The sequence below is a fragment of the Maylandia zebra genome, linkage group LG3, assembly GCF_041146795.1.
Source record: "Maylandia zebra isolate NMK-2024a linkage group LG3, Mzebra_GT3a, whole genome shotgun sequence".
Taxonomy (NCBI): domain Eukaryota; kingdom Metazoa; phylum Chordata; class Actinopteri; order Cichliformes; family Cichlidae; genus Maylandia; species Maylandia zebra.
The window spans coordinates 62,477,592-62,496,680 of record NC_135169.1 but is presented as its reverse complement, the minus strand read 5'-3'; the positions used below and the strand labels follow the sequence as shown (position 1 = coordinate 62,496,680).

General features: G+C 42.7%; 2 protein-coding genes across 3 annotated transcripts in view; both read left to right on the top strand.

Moving 5' to 3' along the window:
- LOC112432493 (NACHT, LRR and PYD domains-containing protein 12-like) overlaps nucleotides 1-19,089 on the top strand; it is a 773,783-nt gene that overhangs the window by 128,751 nt on the left and 625,943 nt on the right. The window contains exon 12 of one of the 2 annotated variants that reach the window (XM_076882532.1): nucleotides 12,148-12,324. In XM_076882532.1, coding sequence (XP_076738647.1) covers nucleotides 12,148-12,324 — 177 coding nt within the window. Of the gene's footprint in view, nucleotides 1-12,147; nucleotides 12,325-15,760; nucleotides 15,935-19,089 lie in introns of both variants that reach the window. The other variant, XM_076882533.1, reaches the window with a different exon arrangement.
- The window catches only part of LOC143416887 (protein NLRC3-like), a 203,368-nt gene continuing 186,355 nt past the window's right edge, over nucleotides 2,077-19,089 (top strand). The window contains exon 1 of the mRNA XM_076882557.1: nucleotides 2,077-2,116. The gene's annotated coding sequence lies outside the window, so the exon portion shown is untranslated. The remainder of the gene's footprint in view (nucleotides 2,117-19,089) is intronic.

Here is a 19,089-nt window from a genome sequence, read left to right as displayed (position 1 = left end):
TTTTTGTTTTTTAATGTCCTGTAAAGAACTTGGGATCACCTTGTTGTTGAATTGTGCGATATAAATAAACTTGCCTTGCATTTTGGCTGCTACCTCAAAGCACACTGTGCGCTGTCGATCTTACGTGCTGCACAATAATATTCAATATTTAGTATTTACAGTTCTATTCACATAGATCATCGCGGTGATGTTGTTTATTATATTGCTCTCTTTTGTTTGCTTGTTTTCTCTTTTTTCTTTCTCAACAGGTGATCCAGGTGATTGATAGATGGATTTTTTGTCTGTTTGTTTTGTTGGCTTGGACAACTTCCTACCAGACCCGTGGAAGTGGAAGCTTCAGTGAAGAAAGATTCCTGCTCCCAGCCGTTCATTGGCTCGGCATTTTAAACCCCTAAAGGGTCACCTGGCCTGTAAATAAACAGGGCCAATAAAAAAACAAATCACAAGAATAATAGAAAGATTTCAGCCAGTTTATCTTAATACATTAACTTATTCTTGTGTACACAGTAATTCATAAATAAATAATGTATATTATCAATAAAGATTGACCTAAACAGTTTAACTGCTATGTGCAGATAAAGGTTGCACAGCTTTAAAACATTTGCTATCCAGCAAATATCAGTCAAACTCAACACAAAGGTAACACAACAATGGTTCAAATTGTTTGGACCGGTGATCCAAATCAACTGGCGTTGGTCAAACAGATGTGTGGTAGACTTACTTTGAAGGAGCTGCTACCGACAAACCAGCAAATAAACACCAAATATTTCATCTGTGACATTTGTGAGGTTTCCTCAAACACACTCCGTCAGTCTTGTTGCTGTTGAACGACAAACTATTTAAAAATGTCGCGGGTTTACCTGGTCATATTCTCATTCACGGGGCGATCGCCAAAATAAAAGCAAACAATTAACACCACGCCGATGCTGTTCACAGGACAGCAAGAGTAACGATCAGGAGCATCTTCTCTTCGTTATCGTTCCCCTCGTGCGTGTTATTACTGCGATTTCAGCGTTTTCGCTTCACAACTAAAGTGTGCAGTTTACTTTGTGTGCACTCAAATGGAGTCAAGCCAGTTAGCGCCACCTGTGGTCAAGTGCCATAGCCTACAGCCAGATTAACTTGTGACACACATCCGAGCCACGTTTGAATTCCTGTTTCATGCACAATACATTTGTAACTTTCAATTTTTTCTGTTTTTGTGTCTTGCAAATAAACCTTTAAACTGATTGAAATGACGTTATGTATTTATTTTTGGCCTTTATCTACGGTGGCCCTGAGAGGCCAAACGGACTGCAACTTAAGAAAACACCAGCAATAAAAAAAAAAAAAAACGCTGCAAAAGCACAAAAAACACAACTGAAATAGGAAAAAAGAAAACAGAAGTGTTTCTGGGGAGACAATAGTAATTAGTAATAAACAGAGCCAGTGTGACTAAGTGGAGCTTGTGAGAGTGAGTGGATTGAAGAAAGTGAGGGACTCAGATGTGTCAGTTGGTTTGTCTTTGTTTTTGAGTGTGGAGGAGAGTTAGATTGGGTTGGTTTTAAAGCTAAGCCAAATCACAACAACAGTCGCCTCAAGGCGCTTTATATTGTACAGTTTAATTTCCAAACCTTGCATATGATCTTCAGTTTGCAGCTGGACTATCACATAGCAGCTGGAGCAGTCTCAAATGGAGGCCAGTCCACTGCTGCCACCTGTGGCCAAGTGCCATAGCCTACTACTAGATGAACTTGTGACACACATCTGCAGCAGAGGCTGAGTGTCTGCTCTTACACCTGGAGCATCCAAATCGACCCACAAACACGCTGAAAGATGCAATGCCATCAATGTGGATTGTCCAGACTGAGAGACCTCTTCCCTCTGACCCCTCCCCAAACCCTCAAACCCTCCTACCCACCTCGACATACAAACTCTGTGTGGCTTCACGTGTTCTGTTGATGTGTACATGATCGAAATAACTTGAACACAAACACAAACAAACAAAGAGGAAGACCGCACCGGAAGGAAACAACTACAAGTCCCAGCATCCTCTGTGCTTAGGGAGCAGTAGTGAAAGTGAAAGTATTGAGCCTCCGTTCAGAGCAGCAGGAGGAGGAAGGTGGAGCTGAGGCAGGTGAGTGTTAACATGAATATGTTTCTTCTTATGACATAAAATAATTCCACGCTGTTTGTGTCTGTGGGTGAAATGTGAGGCCGGTCGGCTCCTCTGAGCGCTGGTTTCCTGTAAGTAGAGAGGAAGTGAGTTTAGCTGAGCCTCCGTTTAGTGTGAGAGAGCAGGAGGAGAGTGAGAGCTGTGCTGAGGCAGGGTGAGTGTTAACACCGCTCTGACATTACTGTGTCTCTGTGGCGGGAACAACAGGCTCCGTCAGTGGAGGCAAAAATAATCAGACTTTGGTTTTTCAAAGGAAACAACTTTATGTCGGAAGTTCCCGCACGCTCATTGGATAACGATGTGTCAATTTCGAGCTATTAGCCAATGAGCGCGCGGATTCACAGAAAGACCCGCCTTTATCACGGGACTTTAAAAACTACAATGGCGACAGAAACTCCGTGAGTGGCAAGGGTGTAGATTTGGTTGTGGCATTGGTGGGGACGGATGATTGAACCATCGACCCCTGCCCCGTTTCTTATTTTTTCCTTTTTGTTTTTGCTTCTTGATAAAAAGAGGAGAAATATACTTGCCTACATGTGCTATTCTACATGCTTTTAAACCGTTTAAAATTACAGTTCATAGTTTTATATGTGAATTATATAATGTTAAATTACTATTAAACAAATGACTGACTAAGTATTTCAGGCTTTAGTTTACTTCAGCCATATTCCATATAAATCAGGTATCATACAAAAGTAAAAATAGCTTCAAATACAGTCATGACAATAAAAGAATATGACTTTAAGGACTTAACAACATTACTTCAGTTATAGTACACCAACATCTCTGAGACATTAGCACTAAGGGAACACTGAATGATCTGGTGGGTTTTGTCCATAAAACTACTCATCTAAGATTACCACAAAGTAAATGATCTCTCAGCAACATTATGCAACATTTTAGGCACTACTGCCCTCTATCAGATCAGTGAGCTGGGATGTTTAATTCTAAACATGAACTACTGTTACAGCAACAGATATGGACTACATGCCCACACAACAAACACATGCCTGCTCCTCTCGTTAGCTGAAATGAACTGCTGGCATATTTGTTTTACATCTATTCTGTCCAGTCTCTCCTGGTGGACATGGAATCACATTATTCGTGGTTACATACAATTTTAGACTGATGTGGACCAAGCCTAGCACCTACTTGCCAACCTTGGGAGACATTGGTTGTGTCCATATTCATGGGCTGCATCCTCCTGATGACCCGGCCTTCGTCGTCTACGTGGGCCGGGTCCTCAGAAGGTCAGGTAGGCCAGAAGTAAACGGCTGGGGAAATTGGACGGTGGAGCCTTCTGATTAGTGTCCCCGCTGCCTCAGTGGAGTTTAATAAACTCGGCTGTCTGCTCCTTGCTATCTAAAATATAACAGGACACTGGCGTAAGTTCTCGACCGTCTCACACTTCTGTTTAATCAGTTTTCTGTTTGACATTTATACAGCTGGTGAAAAAACAAGGAGGAACCCACCCGGGGGATTAATAAAGTTTTATTTTATCTAATCTAATAACCTTAATCTCAGCCAAACCGATTTACTCACGAACAAACAAAACACTGAAAAAAGCCCAACAATAACATTTTTAGGTTGTCTAAGTGACTTATACAGTATATTACGTTTAACCCGAGTAGCGAAAGTCCGCGGTGATCTGAAAATGATGTGCCGGGAGTTGTGCCGTTCTCGGCCGCATCAGTAATCCTCGAGCTCTCGGCTAGCTATCGAGCTGGTGGGTAGCAGAAGTCTCCGAAAACGTCGAAGCACTTTTGCAAATATGCGATATCTTGATAAACCGAGCAGATATTTGATGTTTACACAGCTACTTTCTCACCTGAAAATATGTTAAAAGTTTATTTTGTGACCCAAAAAAAGATTAGTATGAGTAATTTTAAAACTTAGTAGCGGCCACCATTGTTGGAAACTGGAGTTTGGCTGGGCCGCGCTATGAATTCTGGGATATGGTAGGCCACGAAGGACACACCCGACCCATCCTTCAAATTCGGAGAAAAGGAGGACGCATTTGTCAGCTGCATTCGGAGGAGTCTACGAACTTGAAACTTACAGTGTTTATTTATCGGATAAAATAAGTTAAATGTCACTGTTATTATTGTCCAGCCAGAAACAGGCCGGGGGTGTCCAACTTCAGAGGCTGCGTCCACCTGAGCATGCGGCCTTAGTAGTCTAAGTGGGCCGGGTCCTCCGAAAGCCGGGTAGACCTGAAATGAGCGACTGTGAAATTGGACAGTCTAGCCTTCAGAATTACGTCACTCGCCGTCTGTTCCTTGCTGTCTAAAATATAACCGGACGCTGGCGTAGATGGTCGAATAAACTGCTGTTTTCACACAGCAGTTTATTCAGCTGTGTGAGAACCCCGGCATAGCCTGTAACGTTATTGTGACGGACACATTATATGAGTGAACTTGACTTTAAGTGACTTACAGGTTTCTTTGAAAAACAATTTCTTATATCCAGGTTCTTCCTTTGCGCTGCCATCCTCCTCTCCTCCTCGCAGCGCAGGTTTGCTGCTGCTGAAACTAAACAGAGCTCCCTGAAAGGCTCAGGCGATCACATTGGCCATATTTGTCACATGACGTAGGACTCCAGTAGAGAACATAATTTAACTTTTTCTGCTCCGCTCGCTGAATGAGACGCTGACAGGTCGTTTTTTTCTTACTATCGGGTTTGTTTTTCTTTACTCGAAGAGATCTAATTATTGGTGGGGACACGTCCCTTCCGTCCATGCCAAATCTACGCCCTTGGTGAGTGGAGTTCAGGGTGACGTTATGAAACTGTGACGTTTGAGCCACTTCCTGTTCTCAGTCCCAGCGTCCTGATCACCGAGGTTTCTGTTGCTCTGATATCTGATATTGATTATATTGGTAAACAGGCTGTAGCATAAACATCAGGTCTGTTCTGAAAACTGGCTTTATTTTTTCAAAGTAAGGGAATATCTGTGGTCTGATACCGCGGGCTCATGGGCTAAGGACTTGGATTGACAAGTCAAGCACAGATGATTGTGTTGTTTCTTATAAAGGCTTGTGTGTGTGTGCCTTCCTGTGTGTGTCCTTGTGTCAGTGGAACTGAATCAGTGTGTTAGAGAAAGTGCTCCTCTGCTGTGCCGTCATTGTGTGGATGCTTCTTTTAAAGTTGGAACTCATGTTTTTATGATCTGCTTCATTTCATTGAACCTTTATTTCTAACCATGAAGTCCCTTTGAGGTTACAGCCTCCTGGTTAGGTTTAGGCTGTTATTGTGCTTCAGGCTGAAATATGAGGAGTAAGGAGTGGGGCTGGTTAGCCCTCATGACCCTCACCATAACACATACGTCACAGGACAGTGTTTACCACAGAAACTCCATGAAATGATCAATGAGAACTTTAGAAACCCGTCAGTGTGATGCTTCCAGTACAACAGCACCTCTGAGTGTGTGTGTTTGCCTCTCAGACTAACTCCACCCTGACATCAAGAAGATGGAGGAAAAGGATGGAGCAGGATCTGCAGCATCCAGCTGTGTGTCTGTGAGGAGTGACTGGTCCAAAGCAACACCTCCAGTCTTCAGTAATGAACCTGCAGCAACAATGTAAGAGAGCTAATGACTCATTTATTCAGTGTAAATAATGATTTTTGATGCAATGGGAGAAGAAAAATGACAAAAACAGTTTTAAAAATAAGGATTAAAATATTACAAACTATGTTTTTGAGTTTCCTGATGTAGTACAAAAATATATGAACATAACTGTATATAGGACAGATATTTACGGTTCTTTTAGGCAGCACCAAAAAACAAAAAGACTATTTTAAGCTGTCTGAGGTAGTGAGTCAACATGTCACACTGGGTCAAAGGTCAGGGAGTAAAAGTGTGTTTTAAAGGAGGTTTAAAAGCAGCGAGTGAAGGAGCCTGTCGAGGTAAATCGTTCCATAACTGATCAAATTCAGTTGGTGGACCTCTGTGTGAAATCAAGCATCTGGTTCACAGAGAGGATAACCCTCACATGGGCTGTACAACATTATATAGGGAGACAAAAACAGAGATTATCGTAGCCATCGCTCTCTCGCATGGACGTGGCAGTCTTGCTGTCTGCTGCGAATCCTCCCCGTACCTCCGTGACCTCGTCTGGTATCTGCTCCCTCCTCTGTAAGAGACAGTAAAGGAAAACACGTCTCTGCCTAGTCTTGAAAATCTAATCTTATCATCCATTGTTCTTCTAGGGCCTCTTCTTCTTGTGGCCTCAGCTAACTGCTAATATTTAAATGGCTAATATTAACATGTGTGCCAGCCAAGTTCACATTTATGATGAACTATGATTAATTAACTGATGTTGAAACTGGAGCTTTACTGACCTCTGAAATTCCTCCTAAAGTGTTATTCAGTGTTGTGACAGTCAGCTGCTTCAGCTGCTGCTGGGATGGGCTGTGGCAAAGAGAACAGAGAAAATCCAAATCAGAGTTTTTCTCTGAATTAAAAGCAAGGAAACAAGCAGAGCTCAGAGTGGTAGAATGGTCAAACATGGATCCACGGGTGGTTCAACTGCATTTGGAGACGTGACTAAAGCAAATCTTTCAAATAATCCCACCATCAACGGGATGTTGTCTCCTTTACTATGGTTACTTTACTTGGTCACCGTGTGAATTTCTTTGAAATGAACCAAATTCTTTTATTTGTTGGTTGTTGCATATTTAACCTCTACAGTCAGGAAAGGAGGAGATGAGGCCTCGACAATGTTGGGTTGTAGCTGTGGTTCAGGTTAGAGTGAGTGTCCATGGAATAAATGTAAGTCAGTGAACTGGAAACATGACTGTGTTAAAACTTTGTTTTCCTTTTTATACTGAGTCTAATCAAAGGTGCACAGAAGTATCTCCACTTTGACTTTTCTGTGTCACCATCAGAGCTTCTGCACAGTGTGGAGAAAGATCCAGAAGCAGAGCTGGACTGCAGACAGCCAGTCAGAGCAGCTGTGTACAAAGTAAGACTGAACATCTGTCTGCTGATGGACTCATTTCTGAAAACTGGACTTCTTGTGTTGTTCAGACATTGAAGAGTTTTCTTTCTCTTTAGTCTCATTGTTTTTCTTTCTTTCAGCAGATGTTGGTCTGCAGGAGGTTTTAGATGAACATAAGATCAGTCTGAGGAGGAGATGTGAACGTGTGACTGAAGGAAGTGATGAAACAGGAAGTAGAACCCTCCTCAACACCATCTACACTGAGCTCTACATCACAGAGGGACAGAGTGAAGAGGTTCATACCCAACATGAGGTGAGGCAGCTGGAGACAGCTTCCAAGATGGACGCCCTCCATGACACTTCAATCAGGTGCCAGGACATCTTTAAAGCCTTACCTGACCAACAGAGACCCATCAGAGTGGTTCTGACCAACGGCGTGGCTGGTGTTGGAAAAACCTTCTCAGTGCAGAAGTTCACTCTGGACTGGGCAGAGGGCTTGGAGAACCAACATGTCAGTGTGGTGGTTCTGCTTTCATTCAGGGAGCTGAACCTGATCAGAGATGAGCAGTACAGTCTTCTGGAGCTGCTCCATGTTTTCCATCCAACATTACAGAAGGTCACAGCAGAGAAGCTGGCTGTCTCTCAGCTTTTGTTCATCTTTGACGGCCTGGATGAAAGCAGACTTTCATTGGATTTCACCAACAGGAAGCTGCTGTCTGATGTCACACAGAAGTCATCAGTCAGCCAGCTGCTGACAAACCTCATCCAGGGGAATCTGCTTCCCTCAGCTCTCGTCTGGATAACTTCCCGACCCGCAGCAGCCAATCAGATCCCTCCTACATGTGTTGACAGGCTAACAGAAGTACGAGGCTTCACTGACGCCCAGAAGGAGGAGTACTTCAGGAGGAGATTCAGTGATGAAGAGCTGTCCAGCAGAATCATCTCCCACATGAAGACATCCAGGAGCCTCCACATCATGTGTAGTATCCCAGTCTTCTGCTGGATCACTGCTACAGTTCTGGAGCACATGTTGACTACAGAGCAGAGAGGAGAGCTGCCCAAGACCCTGACTGACATGTACTCACACTTCCTGCTGGTTCAGACAAAGAGGAAAAAGAACAAGTACCATGAGGGACGTGAGATGAGTCCACAGGAGCTGACGGAGGCTGACAGGGAAGTTCTTCTGAAGCTGGGGAGGCTGGCGTTTGAACATCTGGAGAAAGGAAACATCATGTTCTACCAAGAAGACCTGGAGCAGTGTGGTCTGGATGTGACAGAGGCCTCGGTGTACTCAGGAATTTGTACAGAGATCTTCAAAAGAGAGTGTGTGATCTTCCAGAAACCAGTCTACTGCTTTGTTCATCTGAGCATTCAGGAGTTTCTGGCTGCAGTCTACATGTTCCACTGTCACACCAACAGGAAGACAAAGGTGCTGAAGAACTTCTTGGGAAAAAAATACAACGAGTCCTATCTGGATGATTTTCTTGAGCAGAGCCATGGAGAAATCCCTCCAGAGCAAAAATGGCCACCTGGACCTGTTTGTTCGCTTCCTTCATGGCCTCTGTCTGGAGTCCAACCAGAGACTCTTAGTAGGTCTGCTGGGTCAGACAGAGATCAGTCCAGGAACCATCCAGAGAGTCATCGACAACCTGAAGTGGATGAACAGTGATAAAATCTCTCCTGATAGAAGCATCAACATCTTCCACTGTCTGATGGAGATGAACGACCTCTCAGTACATCAGGAGATCCAAGAGTTCCTGAAGTCAGAGAACAGATCAGAGAAGGAACTCTCTGAGATCCAGTGCTCAGCTCTGGCCTTCATGCTGCAGATGTCAGAGGAGGTTCTGGATGAGTTGGACCTGCAGAAGTACAACACATCAGAGCAGGGACGACAGAGACTGATTACAGCTGTGAGGACCTGCAGAAAGGCTGGGTGAGTCCAGATGTGATCATTAACATCATTGATCAGTGTAGGTTAGTAGTTTAATGTTGAAAATAAAATCAGATTGTAACCACAAAGTGTTTGTGTCCGTACGCTGCAACCTTCCACACCATTCCTTTATTGTACAGACTCAGCAGCAGCTCCATGGATCCCAAATCCAAGAGTGGAGAACAGATTTGAAGTGTGTCACATCCATGCAGTCACAGCTGTTTCCACCATGTTTCCACTGATATTGATCCTGTTCAATGACACGTTTCATATCAGTGAATATGTTCTTTAGGACGTCCACTGACATGTTTAAGTGTCCTGCTGGAAATCACTCAAATCATCCATGAAATCCATGAAAAATCCTTTTAGTGTTTCTAACTTCACCCTCTGTCCTCTCTCTCTCTCCATCCTCCTCACTGCTTCTTTCACTGATAATCACACAAACATCGTATTCAGCTACAAAATAACACAATAACATCATCTGATCATCATTATTATAAGAGCAGGATCCCTATTTGATATCAGAGTAACACACTGCTTGGTTATGTGCAGTCATCATCAGTGACTGTGGGTCAAACAGAAGCTCTCTGATTGGTTGCTGACCTTGGTCACCTGTCCACTCTCACCTGTTTGTGTTTGCTCTCTCTGTGCTGTCTCCATCCTCTCTCTCCTTTCTCTCCCTCTCTGTCTTTGTACGTCACTCAGGTCCAATGGAAACAGTGACATTTACAAACCAATCAAAGACAAACTGATCCATGTCAGGTTATAACAATATTCAAAGTGAATACAGGCTGCTGCTGGATACAGACAGGTAACATCATTTTGACTTGCTGTCACCTGGATCTGGACTCATAAACACTGAAGCCCTGAACAGGAATACAAATCATTTTCTGCCAACTAGCGACACACCAGCAGATAATGGCTCAGAAAGCTAAAATGAGCCAATCATTTCTGTGTTTAGTTCCCCTGAAATCAGATCTGATATCAGCAGCTCTGAGTTCATTCATCATTATTGTCCAGTGATGAGATTTCTGCTCCGTTTGGTAACAGTCAGCAGGTTTTTCCTGCGTGTGGACGTGAACAGTTGTACCTGACAGCAGGTAGCAAACAGAGATCATCTTTCCAGCTGGAACTCTTCACTGAGCTGAACTCATTCAAAATGTTCTGGAGTCAAAACAGGAAACAGTCCAAATGTGTGTCTTCACTCTGACTCTGGATCAGATCTCAGTGACAGACTGTGGACATTATGGAAGCCTAAATGTGACACCAGCTTCCTCCTTCATCTGCAGATTAAAGCCAAACAAAGATTCTCATTAAAAGTCTGCAGGTCTGAGAGAGACTCAATCGTTGTGTTATGTCAAACACAGTAAGAGGAGCTGAAGCACAGATGTGAAGAGCAGATTCATCAGATTATGACCTCACTCTGTTTTGTCTTCATATACATTCAGTCTGTGTTTATAATGGAGATTTTCTGCTTTTATAATAACACATTTTATATTTTCTGTCATCACAGACTGACTCAGTGTGGACTCTCAGAGTCTCACTGTGAAGTTGTGGCCTCAGCTCTGAAGTCCAACCCCTCCCATCTGACAGAGCTGGACATGAGTGGAAATAATGACCTCCAGGATTCAGGTGTGAAGCTTCTGTGTGCTGGACTGGAGAGTCCAAACTGTCGACTGGAGACTCTGAGGTGAGTTCACTGACTGCGGCTGTTGTTGTTTTTCTATATTTCAGGTCTTTGATTGATGTTTGAAACTTTCTTTAGTTCCTAAATGTTCAGGATGTGTCTGAAGACAAATGTGAAGAAGTTTGATGGCTTTCAGAAATGTTGTCTTTCCAAATGACTGAACAACATTTTTTTCCTTTTGGCTCCAAACAGAAGTGACAGACTTGAGCAGGGTTCATTTAAAGGCTGACAGAAGTGGAGTGGTGACGGGGAGATGTTTGACAGGACAGTGTTTCAGCCTCCACAGGTTCATGTTGTGCTCCATCAGTCAGTGAAGATGAAGTCAGTGCTGATGAGGCTGTAGAGTGTGTGAGGGATGTGAATGAGGATGATGAAGATCTGATGATAGCAGATAAAAACAGGCTGCAGAGACTTTGAGCCATACAGGGCACACAGTGTGTGTACAGAACAGCTGAAATCATTATGGAGGCCTCACTGGGATATGGAAGCATCACAGTACAGCTTCAGTGAAGCATTAAAGTCTCTGATATGAGATGAGAAATGAAGCAGCCAGAGCTTTTTCATGAGTGGAAATCCACTGTGACTGTGAGCTGCTGCTACAGCCTCCAGATTAGCCAGCAGCTCATCCTGCTCAACATTTCCTCACCAACTTTAATGGAAGTGTAATGTTTTTAGCTGGAGTGATGGTCAGGGTGGCCTCCCTCTCCTCTTCTTCTCCTCTTCCTCTTTCATTTGTAAAGCCTCTTCTGCTGCTTTCATTCATTTGGAAGTCCTGTAGCTGAGTTTGGGAGAGACTAACAGCCTCGGCAGCAGAGGGGAGAAAGGCTGTAACACCACCACTTTACTCTGTTCTACCTGTCACATCATTTTATCAGGAAACAAATATGCTCATGTTTTTACTATGTTTGTCTTGAAGATGTGAGAAGATCACATGGTGCTTTTTATTATTGTGTTGGTTTGTTTTCTGTCTCTTGGATGGAGCCCAGCTGTGCGTGGCCCCTGGGCCTGTGGTCAGAGTGTGTGCTGGATAATCCGGCCCAGGATGAGGCCAAACGGATGATCTGATATCCTCGTGTTGGTGTTGTTCCCAGACCATCATGAAAATGTTGTTCCAGGTTCAACATTGCAAGTGACCAATTACATTGTTGTGACGTTATTCTTTTGCGCGCCAAGCCATTCGTGCATTTATGAAATTCCAATGTTGTATCCAATATTAATTCTGCTTACTGTTTATTAAAGGGTTACGGTTAGGGTCAGAGTTTTTTCTCTTGTTGTGTTTGTTTGAAGCTGCTTCCTGTTGGCTTCAGCTGTTTGGAGTTTCCATTTTCTAAACTTCTACATTCTGAACCTTCTTCAGCTCTGAACAGATGATGAAACACTGAATGATTTCAAGCTCACACTTTGTCTAATAAACTTACATCTTTAATTCTTTATACAGATTGAGGAGCTGTGATTTGTCAGAGATCAGATGTGATTATCTGGCAGCAGCGCTGAAGTCCAACCCCTCCCATCTGAGACAGCTGGACCTGAGCTACAACAACAACCTGCAAGATCCAGATGTGAAGCATCTGTGTGGTTTTCTGAAGAGTCCAGGATGTGGACTTGAAACTCTGGGGTCAGTCAGCATGTTTTAGTTGTGCTGAAATGAATATGATGTGAAAGTTGTGCTGACACTAAACTGCAGACATCAGGCTGATATTATACTGATCCACACTGAGGATCTTCATGGTAAAGTCTGTTTTCTTCTTCTCTGGATTAGTCCATTGACTGCAGCAGAACAATGTTCACATTTCAAACAGTGAGACTCAACGTATGGCCCGCGGCTCACACGCGGCCTGCCCACCTTTCCTGATTCAGAGAGAGGGGACCCTGATTAACTGTGTAGTGTTCTTCCTCACAGTTCTAAGTATCAGACACAACAATGAATAATCCACAGCTGACTGTCTTTAGCAGGTCAAAGGTCACGGCACACAGCAGACAGTGGGAAATATTATAATTCTGATCATTTATCAGCACATATCCATATGTATAAAAACAAAGCTGACACTGTGAGACTTGATCAAAGGTTTGATCATCACAGCAGAGGCCTTTGTGTCAAAGTCACTGAGGATCAAACAGAAACACATGAATCAGATTTTCCTGTTCTGGCTTTTTATAGCAGATAACCTTCAAAATATTCTGCAGTCCATCAAAGACTGAAGCAAACCATGAATCAACATGTGAACATGAGCTGATGCTGCTGAAACAAACAGGTTTGGTTGTTAACTTTGTTTTTACAAACCTATCCCCCGACTTCAAAGGCTCTAACTCCTTAGGACCACCCCCAACCCCAGATGACTTACCATGTGAAGTGAAAGATTTGGCCGAAGCCCCAAATCGAAACTTCTAGCTCCTCGCCTTACTGCTTGAAATGTTTCCACCAGCTGAGCAGCTTCCTGCGCTGACTTTGGACCCCTTTCTTTTACCCACACCTGGAGTTCTTGAGTCAACGAGCGATAAAACTGTTCAAGGATTATGGTGTCTCCAACCTTCTCCTTGGTTTTCTTTTCTGGTTGGATCCATTTGCCATACAGGTCTTTCAGACGATTATAAAACTCTTTCGGACTTTCGTCGGGCCGGATGTCAGGGTCTCGGAACCGCTGTCGGTACACCTCTTCATTAATGTCATACTTTGAAAAAATTGCTTCCTTAACCTCTTGGTAATCCCTAGTGTCCTCTGCTGCCATGGTCACATAAGCTGCTCGAGCTCTTCCTGACAGGTATGGAACCAGCCTCACCAACCTCTCTACTTCAGGCCACTGATACGCCATCGCCAGCCTCTCAAAGGTTATCAAGTACTGCTTAATGTCATCGCCCACCTCCAGTTTTGGTATCATTGCTTTCCCCCAGCTCCGACCTTCTTGGTCTCTCAGAACATTCGGCGGGATCACCATTTCTTCTCTCAATTGCTCCTGGGGCGGAGACTGCTCCTGGGGCTGGCCTGCTGCATTTTGTTGCTGCTCTAACTCATCTCAAATGTTATTCATTTGGATCTGCATCTGGCGCCATCTTTGATCTTGCTTTATTGATTCTTTCTCCCACCTGTCACTCATGTCCCGCTAGAAGCGTACACACTGTTGTAGCAGGCCCGCAATAGAATCCAAATCTGTAGCTGCTCCTCCCGAGGCTTCAAGATCAGGGGCACTCCCCCTACAGCACCCTCCTCCAAGCATTCCTCTGCCACCTCCCTCTTCTGAGCTCTAGCTTGTGCTTTCGGACCCATATTGCAGCTATTAATATGGTCCACCTCCACTAACAAAGCGCCATATCCCACTCCTGACACCAAAATGTAACAGTGGCAAGGCAATGTGAAGGGGGCCAAATGGAAATAACAACCACACGAACCTTCAATTGTTTCCAAAGCTTTGAATATATTCTCTCTTTTTTCTGGTACAGAGGTTTTTTTCATGCTCACCAGAAACACATCTAGAAATAACCACCCGAGCCTCTCAAGAAACCCCTCCTTAAATAGATGCTGGTCATACCATTACCACGTCTGGAAGTCCAGCAGTTCATCTAAACAAAAGGCACTTAGAGTAAAACTGACATAGATATGTTTATCCTACCATAAAACAATAAGAGAAGGTATGCCCTCTCCCATGCTCCCAGGATGTGGGTGTGAATGCCAGAACACTCTGGAATGCACACAAAGTCTTTGCAGACTGTTAAGGATCACATATCATATCACTACACAATCAATTATACACCTCCAAGCATATATGGTTAAATATTTCTTAATACAAATGACAATAATAAAATCGAAACCCATCAAAAACCATGAATCAACATGTGAACATGAGCTGATGCTGCTGAAGTGAAGCAAAGTTACAGAGGTTTGATTACAGACACAGCTGAGAGTTTGTAATCTGTCAGCCCCGACGGCGTGTCCGTGTACGTGCCGTCGAGTGAACGATCCACGCTCTGTGTTTCCATCTTTGTGTGTTTAGCTGCTCTCATTTACTGTTTTATCTGTTTGGTTGTTGTTGAAATACTTTTGGGAGCTTTAACCTGAGATTCTGGCAAAATACATTTATATTAAACATCGATTCAGGATTGAATGAATCAACATTACTTTATTCAAATTAAAACCATTTAAATAGGAAAATCCATTTTTTTACACCCGCCTCTAATGCTGGGTAATGTCAGCTGGTCCATGTGCAGCTGGCTGTGAGGCTCAGGGAGCGTCTACAAAGTGCAACACTGAAGGAACATCATCCATAAATATTGAGTAATAACTGGACTCTCATACAGCGAGACCCAAATGTCTTTAAACATCAGCTTATCCTGCTGATCCAAGTCCAACGCTGAGTTTGTAAAAACATGTTTGTCAATCATTTTGTTTGGTTTCTGAGGAAAATGATTCAATAACTTGCTGCTAATACACAACATTTCATCATATTTCCTCATAACCCTCTTTTGTCTGACCATTTGAATCCCATTCAAATTTGCAATAAAGGATCCACAGAGTTTGGTGACAATAATGACAGTAGATGTTTGTGTGAAAGTGCTGGAAGCAAATGAGTGTGTGATGTTCTTTCAGTGTTGCACTTTGTAGACGCTCCCTGAGCACTGGTCTCACAGCCAGCTGCACATAGAGACCAGTGTTGTTAGTCCAGGTCAGAAGATGACTTGTTGGAATGAAAATGAGCTTGTAGTTTGTCTGCTTTAATAATGTGACTGGAAAAAGGTGTTGGACTTCAAATATGTCCATTTCTTTCACACTTCACCTTTAAAAGTGAAGCCTTGTGGTTCCTGGAAGGAAAAACACGACTTTTTCAAGTCTTTGTCCTGTTTTTATGAGAAATGTACGACTTTAATGTGAAACATTCAGAGTTTTTACTCTTGTTGTGTTTGTTTGAAGCTGCTTCCTGTTGGCTTCAGCTGTTTGGAGTTTCCATTTTCTAAACTTCTACATTCTGAACCTTCTTCAGCTCTGAACAGATGATGAAACACTGAATGATTTCAAGCTCACACTTTGTCTAATAAACTTACATCTTTCATTCCTTATACAGATTGAGGAGCTGTGGTTTGTCAAAGATCAGCTGTTATTATCTGGCAACAGCACTAAAGTCCAACCCCTCCCATCTGAGAGAGCTGGACCTGAGTTACAACAAGCCGCAGGATTCAGGAGTGAAGCATCTGTGTGGTTTCCTGGAGAGTCCAGGATGTGGACTTGAAACTCTGAGGTCAGTCAGCATGTTTTAGTTGTGCTGAGATGAATATGATGTGAAAGTTGTCTGCAGTTTAGTGTCAGCACATCAGGCTGATATTATACTGATCCACACTGAGGATCTTCATGGTAAAGTCTGTTTTCTTCTTCTCTGGTTTAGTCCATTGACTGCAGCAGAACAATGTTCACATTTCAAACAGTGATACTCAACGTATGGCCCGCGGCCCACACGCAGCCTGCCCACCTTTCCTGATTCAGAGAGAGGGGACCCTGATTAACTGTGTAGTGTTCTTCCTCACAGTTCTAAGTATCAGACACAACAATGAATAATCCACAGCTGACTGTCTTTAGCAGGTCAAAGGTCACGGCACACAGCAGACAGTGGGAAATATTATAATTTTGATCATTTATCAGCACATATCCATATGTATAAAAACAAAGCTGACACTGTGAGACTCGATCAGAGGTGTGATCATCACAGCAGAGGCCTTTGTGTCAAAGTCACTGAGGATCAAACAGAAACACATGAAGCAGATTTTCCTGTTCTGGCTTTTTATAGCAGATAACCTTCAAAATATTCTGCAGTCCATCAAAAACTGAAGCAAACCATGAATCAACATGTGAACATGACCTGATGCTGCTGAAGTGAAGCAAAGTTATAGAGGTCTGATTACAGACACAGCTGAGAGTTTGTAATCTGTCAGCCCCAACGGCGTGTCCGTGTACGTGCCGTCGAGTGAACGATCCACGCTCTGTGTTTCCATCTTTGTGTGTTTAGCTGCTCTCATTTACTGTTTTATCTCTTTGGTTGTTGTTGAAATACTTTTGGGAGCTTTAACCTGAGATTCTGGCAAAATACATTTATATTAAACATCGATTCAGGATTGAATGAATCAACATCACTTTATTCAAATTAAAACCATTTAAATAGGAAAATCCATTTTTTTACAGCCACCTCTAATGCTGGGTAATGTCAGCTGGTCCATGTGCAGCTGGCTGTGAGGCTCAGGGAGCGTCTACAAAGTGCAACACTGAAGGAACATCATCCATAAATATTGAGTAATAACTAGACTCTCATACAGCGAGACTCAAATGCCTTTAATCATCATCTTATCCTCCTGATCCAAGTCCATCACTGAGTTTGTAAAAAAAAAAAAAAATTTATTTAATAAAAATATTTTTTTTTTATTAAACCTTTATTTAACCAGGAAGTGTCACGGTTCTGGGTCCGTTCAACCCAGTATTTTGAGTTTAGTATATTTTGGTTTAATTTTGCATCATGGATTGTTTTCTTGTTCTCTTGTTCTGGTTGTAATGATTATTATTAGAGTTCCATGTTTCTTTTATCCATGTTTTAGGAATTGTGGTTTCATGTATAGTTCAGTTCCATGTGTCATTTTCTGTCTCTCTGTGTTGAGTCCGTGTCTCTGAGTTGTGTTTCCTGTTTTATTGTGAAAGTCTTTGTCTTATGTTAGTGTGTGCAGCTTTGTTCCCTCTGTCTCGTTAGCCCTGATCTCTCCCAGCTGTGTCCCCCTCCTGTTGCCGATTCCCCCGTTACTACCCTGTGTATATAAGCCCTGTGTTTTCCCATGCTCGGTGTCGTATCGTACTCTCAGATTATGCCTGTGGGTTTTCGTGTCATTGTTTCACGTTCATTGCCATTGCTCAGTTTATGTTTTGTCTTATGCCAGCAATAAAGCTGAGGTTTGAGTTACAGTTCAGTGTCTGAGTCCTGCGCTTGGATCCTCCTCTCCGCCTGCCCGCACACAGAGCCCTGACAGGAAGATCCCATTGAGATTAAAAACCTCTTTTTCAAGGGAGCCCTGGCCAAGATAGGCAGCAGCAAGTGTCTCACAGTTATAGAAATTACTCAATCAAACACAGGCAGCAACAACACACATGCAACAATAAGTGAAAGAATACAAATAAAATAAAATTCAATAAATTTCAAATAAAAATAAAAAGTCAGTGACAATCAATCTAATTGAAACAGTTGCATGTTATGGACTTGGCCTCAAGGTTTCGTAGTTTATATTTAAAAGCACTTAATGAAATGAATTCAGTCATTTTCCATTCTTTCTGCAGTTTGTTCCAAGCCGAGGGGGCTAAATGGACAAAAGCTCTTTTACCAAGTTCAATTCGGGCAAATGGAACAGAAAGCAACAAGTAACCATGTGGACAAAGAGAATACCGACCAGCACGTTTCATTGCTAGCAGGGAACATATATAGGAAGGCAACAACCCAAGTATTGCCTTATATATAAAACTGTATAAATGAGAGTTCCTCCGACTTACCAAAGCAGGTCATCCTACCTGAGAGTATAACTCACAGTGGTGAGTCTGAAATTTACAGTTAGTGATGAACCTCAGAGAAGCACGATACACAGAATCAACCATTCGAAGACATTGAGCAGAAGCATTTATATATAAAATATCACCATAATCCAGCACAGGCAAAAATGTTGCAGCAACAAGCCGCTTCTTTGAGTTAAAAGAGAAACACAACTTATTTTGAAAATAAAATCTCAGTTTTAACTTCAGATTTTTTACAAGATTCTCTACATGTGGTTTGAAGGTGAGCAAGTCACCAATTAAGATTCCCAAATATTTATAGGTGTGAACCAACTCTATTTTATTACCTTCAAGAGTGGTTACTGATGGGATTATTTGGGCCAAATTCCTTGATTTAGAAAACAGCATGAGCTTTGTTTTGTCTGCGTTGAGAACAAGTTTAAGCTGAAGTAATGAGTGCTGGACAGCAGAAAAGGCTTTCTGCAAGGAGTCAATGGCTTGGACAAGAGTTGAACCACAGCTGTAAATAACTGCATCATCAGCATAGAAGTGCGAGTTTGCATCTGGCACATTTAGACTAAGATTGTTTACGTAAATGATAAATAGAAGGGGACCTAATACTGAATCCTGTGGCACTCCGTTGTGCACTGTAACAAAGTCAGAACATAGACCGTCAGATTTAATGCACTGAGTCCTGTTACTGAGGTAGTTTGAGAACCATGCCACTGCTCTCTCAGAGAGTCCTGACTGGAAGAGTCTAAGTTTTAAAATACAATGATCAACAGTGTCAAATGCTTTTGACAAATCAATAAAAAGGGATGCACAGTGTTGTTTTTTATCAAGTGCAATAGTAATATAATTTACCACTCTAATTGCAGC